A 10424-nucleotide genomic window follows, 5' to 3' on the forward strand; every position below is an offset into this window, starting at 1 on the left:
TTATTTCGAAAAACTAACAACTCGTAATGGAGATAAATAAGCATCTACAACTGGAAACTAGAACGTCGTATCCAATACATTGCGGTCAAAAATTTGTATCCAATTTAATGTATGTAGTGAATTAGTTATTTAGTACCTAGTGGAGGAATAGCAGCAAGACACGGCTTTTGGAACTAGGTTGTCTTCTGCCTTTGTGGTAGGGGTGGTATCGCTTGTGTTGGCACCTATGTAACATATGTGTGACTCTCCTTTTTATCATAATATAAAAGGCACGCAATGCTATTGCGTCTTCTTGAAAAAGACTTGGCTTGAGCCGAATAATCAACTGTATTACATTGATCAAGTTGTTGCTTGTTCCAAGAGTTCAGGTTACCAGTAACAGTTTACACAGTTAAGGTTTTGCATCATAATTCTTAATTCTAAAATACTAATTCACCATCTATTTTTCTCGCAATGCCACACCAACAAGCCGTATACGTGGTCGTAAGTTACATTTAATGCACTAAAGTCTATCCATACAATCATGCCACCTCAACCAAACATGCATGACACGCATAAGCTAATTCATTTGCACTAATTTTTGTGTGGTGATTTTTTTTAGAAAAGGAGGCGTCGCCCCGGCCTCTGCATCGAGTGATGCATGCAGCCTTTTATTAAACATGAAATCAGTCTGAATCAAGTACAAAGTGGTCTCAAAAAAGAAAAAAAAGAGATACACGACGTCTATCGCGCCACAACCGATGATTACAATAGGCCTAGATTACTATCTACCTATCCTATTAATATGTCGCCATCCAAATCGGTTGAAAATACCCTCAGCTACCATCTCCCAACGGACACACCCAGTAACCAAAGGCTCCCTGACTTCCACAGGAGTGAGTAAGGACCACGTGCGGATCAAGGCAGTAGCCCTGAAGATGATCTGCAAAAAGTGAACATATCTTTGTCTGTTAAATACTAGATCATTTATGCAGTTCCATGCAGCCCACAACAGGGCACATATTCCAACCCGAATAAGTTTAGCGTAATCAACATTAACCCCCTCCAGCCACGTCCCAAATAACATGTTAATGCTAGTAGGAGGAGAAATGTTAAAAGCAATATGTATCGAGCGCCATAAAAGTTTAGCCATAGGACAATCTAGAAAGAGGTGCTTAATATTTTCTTTATTCTAACATAAGCTGCATCTTTGATTTCCTTTCCAATTTCACTTAGCCAAGTTATCCTTAGTTAAAACAACTCCTTTGTGAACAAACCACATGAAGATTTTTATCTTAAGAGGAACCTTGACCTTCCATATATGCATGGATTTTGGAATAGGTGAAGAATCTATGAGATGCACATACATAGATTTTACAGAAAATATACCATTAGTGGTCAGCCTCCATTGAACACTATCAGGGCAGTCAGAAAGGCTAATGTTCATCAACCTTCTGACTAGATGCAGCCATCTAATCCATCTATCACCAATCTACGGAACTGGATATTTAGAGGAATCTCACGCAATACTGTCGCAACGGACGTCTGTCTGCGTTGGGCAATATTGTAAAGCTGCGGATACTGAATAGCCAAGGGATCCTCCCCTAGCCATGTATCTTCCCAGAATCTAGTTGATTCACCATTACCTATGATAAACTTAGTTTTGTTAAAGAATGCAGTTTTTGACCTCATCAGACCCTTCCAGAAAGGTGAGTCACCCGGTCTCGCGGTTACCTGAGCTAAGGTCTTGTGTTGTAGGTACTTGTTCTTCAGAATTTGTACCCACATACCTTCTATTTCCACAGATAATCTGAATAACCATTTGCTAAGTAGACATCTGTTCTTAACCTCTAAATTTTCAATCCCCAAACCTCCTTGTTCCTTCGGTCTACAGATAATATCCCATCTGGCCAGCCTATACTTGGTCTTGACCTCATCACTCTGCCAGAAAAACCTTGACCGATAGAAATCCAACCTTTTCCGCACCCCAAGTGGTACTTCAAAAAAGGACAGAAGAAACATAGGCATGCTTGATAATACCGAATTAACAAGTACCAAACGTCCTCCATAGGATAAAAGCTTGCCTTTCCAGCAGCTTATTTTTTTTCAAATCGGTATTCGATACATTTCCACTCCTTATTTGTCAACTTTCGGTGATGAATAGGGATCCCTAAGTACATGAAAGATAGATTACCACCCTCACAACCAAAAAGTTGATTATAAGTGAGTTGTTCTACTTTTGCGTTCCCAAAACAGAACAGTTCACTTTTATTAAAATTAATCTTCAGCCCAGATAGCTGCTCAAATAAGCACAATATGAGTTTCATGTTTCTGGCCTTTTTAAGATTATGCTCCATGAAAAGGATCGTGTCATCTGCATACTGTAGAATAGGGACACCCCATCCACTAGATGTGGTACTAGTCCCCCTACCAGGTCTTTATCATTAGCTCTCCTGATCATGAGTGCCAACATATCTGCAACAATGTTAAATAAAATAGGGGACATAGGGTCACCTTGTCTAAGACCCTTTAGTGTCTGAAAGAAATGACCCACATCATCATTTACTTTAATACCAACACTTCCTTGTTTTATAAAACAATCGATATGCTTACGCCATATCTCACCAAACCCCTTCATACGTAGGGTTTGTTGCAGAAAAGACCATTTCACTTTGTCGTATGCTTTTTCAAAATCTACTTTGAATAACACTCCGTCTAGTTTCTTGGAGTGCAACTCATGCAAAGTCTCGTGCAAGACGACGACCCCTTCAAGAATGTTACGTCCAGGCATGAAGGCCGTCTGCGTAGATTGCACCACCGAATGGGCCATCTTAGTTAGCCTATCCGTTCCCACCTTTGTGAAAATTTTGAAGCTAACGTTCAACAGACAAATCGGACGAAATTGTTCAATCCGCGTAGCACCCTCCTTCTTTGGTAGCAACGTAATGGTACCAAAATTTAGGTGAAAGAGTTGTAAGCGTCCAGAGAACAAGTCATGAAACATCGACATAAGGTCTTTCTTGATAATATGCCAACATTTCTTATAAAACTCAGCCGGAAACCCATCCGGACCGGGAGCTTTTCCGTTCTTCATACCCTCAATAGCCTGTAGCACCTCTTTCTCTAAGAATGGAGCGGATAAACACTCATTATCGGCCTGTCCGACTTGAGGAATATCCTCTACCCGATGCTCATCCATAGACACAAAACTATGATCCGGAGCACCAAACAACTGTTTATAGTAGTTTGAGATATACAATTTTAGATTCTCATGACCTACTATTGTACCCTCATCTTGCTCTAGCTATAAAATTCTATTTTTCCTATGCTTGCCATTTGCAATTAAGTGGAAAGTTTTGGTGTTGTTGTCCCCTTGGACTATTGCCCTTACTTTGGCTCTAAGTGCCCATTTCATTTCATCCTCTCGAAGGAGGACTCGTACTCGTTGTTCAGCCTCGTTCTTCGAAGACCTTTCATTTTCATCCAACACGCAGGTCTCTGCTTTACGATCCAGGTCATCTATAAATTTGAGAAGTCGATCTTGCTCATCCTTATAGATCCCAGAGACATTCTTAGCCCACCCTCTTAAAAATTGTCTAAGATGTCGGATCTTGTTTTGCCATATGTCCACACTTGACTTCCCCCCCCCCCCCCACTTCCTTGTTCCATTTCCTAGCAATTATGTCCATAAAGCCCTCACGTGTGAACCAACTTGATTCAAAAGAGAAACCATCTTTTTCCCCATGTGAGTGGCATTACCAGAGTCTAGCAGAAGTGGAGTGAGATATAGCCCTTTGAAGTGCACATACCGTAACTAGTGGGAACTTCTGTTCCCACTCAACGCTAGTAAGCACCCTGTCCAACTTTTCAAAAGTCTGGTTTTGTAGAGAGTTCCCCAGGTATATTTCCTACCTGAGAGATCAATCTCCCTTAGGTCTAGGCTCTCTATAATTGTGTTGAACATAAAGGGCCATCTGCCATCGAAATTATCATTGTTTTTTTATCAGCACACCTGATGATATTGAAATCACCCCCTACCAACAATGGTAGTTTCTCGTCACAAATCCGAACTAGATCAGCAAGAAAGTCGGGTTTATGCTCCGTCTGGGCTGCACCATAAACAGCAATAAGAGCCCATTGAAACCCGTCTCCCTTAGATTGAATCCGAAATCTGACTGTAAACTCCCCCAACACCACTTCTCGCACTTGAAGGGTGTCGCAACGTACTCCAAGTAAGATCCCACCGGACCTTCCTCTTGGAGGAAGACAGTGCCAGTCAAAATCAACTCCAGCTGATAAAGAGCTTAGGAATTGCGATGTGAAATTATCCCGCCCTGTCTCCATCAGCGCGATAAAGTCAAGACTATGCTCTAAAGTCACCTCTGCTAGGAACCGAATTTTAGCCAAGTCTCTCAGACCTCTGCTATTCCAAAAAATTCCTCTCATGTTTCATCATAGAATTTTTTGGCAGTCTTAAATCTAGCACTTCTACGCACTGCAGAAAGCGGATACACCTTCCGTTTCCAAGTCCGTTTTGGCTTTTCAGAAGCAAACACCTGGTCCATATAACGAGGTATTTCTGTGCCAACATCATTAAGTTGTCTATTGGGTAGGTGTTGATGATGAAGATCTTCCTGTCCCTCCTCTAGAGCATCGGTTGGGACTAAATTTTCACAAAGCAAATTCAGCCCCCCCATTTTAGTTATCTCAGCATCGTTCATTGGTTGCAGTGCAGCTAAGTTTCGAATAATATCTAAAGCCCTATTGAATTCTAGGTCTAGTAGGTCATTAATAGATTTTGAAACTTCTTTACTCGTGTTACCCAAGGTAACCCCAAAGGAAACAACATTATCGATAATTTCATGCGGTAAAAAATGAAGAATAGAATGTTCTATGTTAATTGACATACCTGACGAATTCTGAACATCCTTCATTTTCGCTGCCCGCATTGCACGACCCATCTGCAACTCATCCGCATCCGGCTGAGTCTGGACCCGCTGACTGGACCTTCTATCCGGAGTCATCGGATTCGGAATCCCGCCAAAAGCTATAACTTCGTCAACAGAGAACGATGCAGACTCTTGCTCGGTTGCAACCACATGAACAGTCTCTGTGTCCACCTTGGACACTAGGTCCGATCCAGCCAAGAGGACCGAAGCAGTGATAGGAAAAGAAGTGTCGGCTGGCACCCCTCCTTCCAGCGCGATGCCCAGGGGTGCGTCAGGCACGCCAGATGTGCAGCTCCCCTCGCGCGCCGAGCTGCCAACTGACTTTGCTCTAGCTCCTCCTTCCAGCGGGGCGATGCCCTTGGTTGCGTCAGGCTCGCCAGATGAGCAGCCCCCCTCGCGTGCCAAGCTACCAGCCGACTTAGCTCCAGCAAGATACTCCCCTAAAGACACAGCCAGCAACACCTGCTTGGGTTACGCAATTGTAAGATCCGCCTTACTCCGAGGGTTCTTCCCTAGGAACCTTGGCAGCCTAGCCCGAAGCTGTCCCTCCTTGTCTGCCACCCCACGTGCTCCACCAACTCTAGCTGGCGCAGAAGCGGGTTCGAAAGAACCAAATCTCAGCTCGTCCGAAGGTGCATTAGCCGAGCGAGTACCTCCTGTACCTGTACTAGGCGAAGACTGTGGGAGTTTCGGCTCCTTAGTATGCTCAGTCGGAAGATGATGTTTTTCTGACTCCCTTGAACCAGCCGCATCATCTCCATCTGTCAGATGGACGTCCTTGTCCGTCCCGCCCTCATCAAACAGTGGAGGACTCTCAATCTCGAGCTGGAGAGTATATCGCATCCCTGCATGAGTCCAAATGACCTCCTCCGAAACTAGCTCAAAATCAATCACACTAACCAGCAACCTCGCAACACCTTTAGCTCTAGTGAACACCATGTCCACTTCCTCTGTTTTGCCAATGAGCGACCCTAAACTCCAAGTAACCAGAAAATCATTGATCGCCTTGGATGGAGCTCGTGTAAAGCGAACCCAAATCTGGGGAAGAGGCACTCCTTGTGGCTCCTCGCTTTTCCAGGCATCAAACTCAAGCACATAGCTGGTACTAGGCACTCTGCACATGCCAAACTTGAGCAAGCGAGCCAAATCCTCTTTGCTGGGGAAAACTACCTTGAATACATTATCTGCAATCAACACTGGTTCCCACCTAAAAGTTGAGGATACCAGCTCCTTTAGCTGCTGCACCACGTGCTCAACTAACATATTTCCACGTGTCACAGTTACTGTACCAATAAAACCTGCATCCGGTGTGTGAATTGTTGCCGTAACATCCGACGACTCAAAGAACATCAATTCTTGACAACAAACACCATATATGGTCACCACCAGCATTTGTCCAATCGTAAGAGGACACTTAGTCGAACCGTGCTTGGGCTTCAAGCAAAACTCACAAAGCTCGGCCTTGCATTCAGAAGCAAAGTGACCCGTCTCACTGCATCGATAGCATGTCATCTTCTCTTTTTTTCGCGCCCATTTGGAGGGTCTATCACCTCCTTCCCCCTTGGCAACAACAATGCTCTGATCAGCCGGACTAGGATCAGCCACCTCCTTGACTGCCTCCTTCACCGTCGCCATGTTGGGTACATCTATCCCTGCCGGCGAATCTCGAGGAGGTATAGGAGGCTTCGGCTTCCTTCCTCCCCCTCTACCGCCCCAGTTCCGCCGGAAACCGCCTCTCTTCGGATGTGGGGTACCAGATGTCCCCGGAACAAATTTGCCTGGCGGTGCGTTAAACCCATTACCGCCACCTCCATTGTTCTGCCATGTGTATCCACGCCCACCTCCCGAGGATGAAGACCCACGATGCAGACCATCCCCGTAAGCATTCACCCCGTCATCGCCCCAGCGCCCACGCGACTGCTGCCTGTTAGCGTCGACCACAGCTTGAGCACCCGGCGGTGCAGCAGCAACCGGCGGCCTACCCGCTTGTGCGCTAGCCGAAGACGTCGTCCTACTCGCCTGCGTGGGGGGGGGGGTCGATTCCCCTGCCCCATCAGGCGCGGTGGAGGCTGCGACACTGGCGGCTGCTGGGGATGACCCCGTCCCTCCATGGGTTGTGGAGCAATACAGATGGGAGGCGGCACACGAGCTGCCCTTCCCACCTTCAACGAGGGGAATCCTTGCCTTGGTAATCGTGGAACCCTAGGTCCTGGCGGCAGTATGCTCTCGTGGCGCACAACGAAGTTGCATGGGTGAGTAACGATGGCTATTCGGGCTTCGGCCTGGTCGACAGCCCATGGCACTGCCTCGTTACCACAAGGATGAAAATCGCCACCAGGTTGGGCTGCGTCCTGGGCCATATACCCAGGTGCTTCGTAGCCCGAACCGGAGGGTGCCTCCTCAGGCCCGCAATCTATGCCCAAGGAATTCAAAAAATTCCTCCTAGAATCACGCGCTGAAGGAACCGACACCGTCGCCGCCGGCGGCTGAGCACTTTGGCTTTGATTTTTCTTCTTTTTCTTGACAAGATTCCAGCAGTTTTGATTGAAGAAATCGGAAAGAAAACAAGGCTGGAGATTTACCTTCGGGATCGGTCCGATCCATGGTTTAATCCCCTTAGATGGTCCCATGTTGTTCTTCACCATCGGAAGAGCTGATCCAAATGTGCAGCCATGAGTGATCGTCGCCGGCGGCTTCTTCTTCACCATCTGGAAATCTGCCGTTGACTTGCTCCCATTCGCAATCGTAGCCGGCAACATCGAGGTGGGACTCGCGAGGCCATCAGAAGAAGGGCTAGCTATCTCAACCTCATCTTCATCTTGTTCGTCCTGGTCAGCCAAGACCCAAAACCTGCCTCCAAATCTAGTAGAATCAATGGTAATATCGCATACCTTGGCTGGTTCGTAGTCGACCTTTCTCGGTGTCCATAGGCTGCGCACGGACACTCTGAATCCATCTATCTCCAGCTCGTCCCCAACCTTGGAATTTTCCTGTTGTTGCAAATATTTACCAGCCAATATGTCATGTTCATCGTCTCTCACCGTGATCCAACGCGAACCCTTGTGGAGGTAGATGAATCCAGGACGTTTGGCCCCTGAAACTCGATCAGTGTCGACGTAGGAAATCTTCCATCGTCGATGAGAATCACCCTCATCAGTAGACGCATCTGCAAGGAGATCAGACTCGGTCTCTACGCGGCGATCTGCAGAGAGATCCGTCCCAGCGATCTCACAGATCACCAGGCCGCCCGCCTCGGGTGATTTCGCCTCTGACGACATCTCCTCCTTGTGCAGCCTGGTGAACCCGGTGACCGCCTTGCCGGACGGGGCCGGACGGCCGCCGCCCGCGGACGCGCGCGGGGGGCACGCGAACTCCCCACTCGGTGCCGAACGGGCCTCGCCAACGGCGTCAGGATCCGTTCGTTCAGGATCGATCCATCGCCATGACCGTCGATCATTTTTTTGTGTGTGTGGTGATGAGTGGTATATATGTTGGACGCTTGGAGCAAATATTTGTAGTTCATGCTTCACAGCTGTGTTAAAAATGGCACTCCTTTGTTTTTTTGGGTAAAAACGACACTCTGTTAGCTTCAATTTAGAAGTTTTTCTCTTGTTATACATTATTCTTTCATGTGCTTCATATGTTTTATTGTTTCTATATAAGTCTAGAGATCTTATGTTTTCTTTTGCATTCGTTTATTTGTTTTTCTGCACATATTTATGAATCTGTTTTTCCAATGTTTCCGTGGCAACGCGTGATGCGTCTTGCCATGATTTTGTTTGCGCTGCAGGTGGTACATTGGGAATTTCCCATTCATTCTTATGCATTTTTTTTCTCTATTGGATCAAGGCGTTTGTGTAACAAAAAATCGATGGGTTGCCTGTTCTTCAAGAAAGAACAAACTATTGGGTCGACGCATCAAGCCATCGCGACATTCGAAATTAACAACACAGACACCACATCACAGAAATTAGCTCGTCGGTGGCTGGGCTAGCACAAGGTGACAAAATATTCACAAGCAAAAATGTTGAATGTAACAGCGAAAGATTCCAGAGCACAGAGAGAAAATATGAGAAAGATGCATCCGGCCGTATGTATCATTTCCACAAGCTTAGATCAAATGCGAACACAGATGAAAGGCCAAGAACAAGAACAGGAAGGGGGGAAATTACAGGGGGAGGACGCTAGCATCCGCGGGGGCAGAGACAAAACACTAGCTCTAGCGGTACTTCCTGGACGAGGAGTTCATGAACCGGATGCACTCTTCCACGGCTTCGCTCTTGTGCGAGTCATCGGCGACGACCACCGGCCCGGACTGCCGCCTGCTACTGTTCCTTGCCGGCGTGCACTCGGGCGAGCGCGAGGCGGCGCTGGAGCTGGAAGAAGCTCTCCTGCTCGGCGCCGACCAGAAGGCCGTGACGACGCTGACCCTGGCGCGCCGGTAGAGCCTCGCGGCCGTCCACCGCGCGGTCCTGAGCAGGCGGCAGGCTCCCCGCGGGTGCCTCGGCAGGGCGTCCCGTTCCGAGGGCGGCGCCGCCCGGCCGCTGGACCTGCTGGCCTGGCGGGAGAACATGGGGTTGCCGCTGGTGGTGGTCTCCGGGCTGATCCTGGTGCACTCGCTGCCCTTCCTCATTGCCGACGGGATGGATGCCTTGCCTTGCCTTGCCTAGCCTAGGTTGCTTGCTAGCCCAAGATGGCGGGTCAGTGTCTACGTATCGCACCAGCACCAGGGTGGCCTAGGCACGCCCCGTTTTATACTATGATGAGGCAAGGCAGGAGTATCTACTATCTATCTATGTAGCCTGCCTGCTGAAAGGAAAAGCAGGCCTGTACTGCTGCAAGAGTATGTGACAAGAGCATGAAAGGCACGGTTCAGAAGAAAAAGAAAAAGAGGCAAAGCGGGGGAGACAAGCTAGTGAAAGGAAAGCTTGGTCTAATTGACCGCCAAAATGGTAGTCCTGCCGATCAGATCACGCAACCCGATGATGAAGAGGTGTACGCATTACCTCTTCCAGATCCTTCAACACATGACCGCCATGACTGCAGTATATTCTTGTTGCCTAGCGGTGGTGGTGGTGGTGGCCCGAGAATATCTCCCGTGGAAGCGAGCAGATCCCGCGAGGCCGACCCAACCGAGGTGCCCTGAATGGGAGAGGAGAGAAAAGGGAAAGGGAAGGGAGGAAAGGGCCGCGGTCGATGCAGCGAGGGAAGCGCTGGACCGGGCGGCTCTTTTGAGGCCGGCAGGCCGGACCCCCTGCCCGCCCCGCCCAATGGCGCCGCGCAAGGCGACGCCCCGCCGCGGACAGGGCCGGGGGAACATGGAATTGACGGGGCGGGGGCACGCGACGGTGCTCTCGCTCGCCGCGACGCGCGCCGTTCGAGGCACGGTGGCATGGGACGCGACGTGTGCGGCATGGCGCGGACGACCGGACCGGTGGCCGCCGCGGGCGCCAATCATTGCGAGGTCGCGGGGGACGTTTTCTCTCGGGAAACGGG

The 10424-nt window shown here is 48.5% G+C and overlaps 1 protein-coding gene across 1 annotated transcript; it reads right to left on the bottom strand.

Annotated features, from left to right (window-relative positions):
- Nucleotides 1–8996: 8996 nt before the first annotated feature.
- Nucleotides 8997–10101, bottom strand: LOC123440519. The gene has a single exon (XM_045117085.1). It carries the CDS (start codon nucleotides 9559–9561, stop codon nucleotides 9148–9150), a length of 414 nt encoding a protein of 137 aa, XP_044973020.1. The 5' UTR covers nucleotides 9562–10101; the 3' UTR covers nucleotides 8997–9147.
- Nucleotides 10102–10424: the final 323 nt, after the last annotated feature.

The sequence above is a fragment of the Hordeum vulgare genome, chromosome 3H (assembly GCF_904849725.1).
Source record: "Hordeum vulgare subsp. vulgare chromosome 3H, MorexV3_pseudomolecules_assembly, whole genome shotgun sequence".
Lineage (NCBI taxonomy): Eukaryota > Viridiplantae > Streptophyta > Magnoliopsida > Poales > Poaceae > Hordeum > Hordeum vulgare.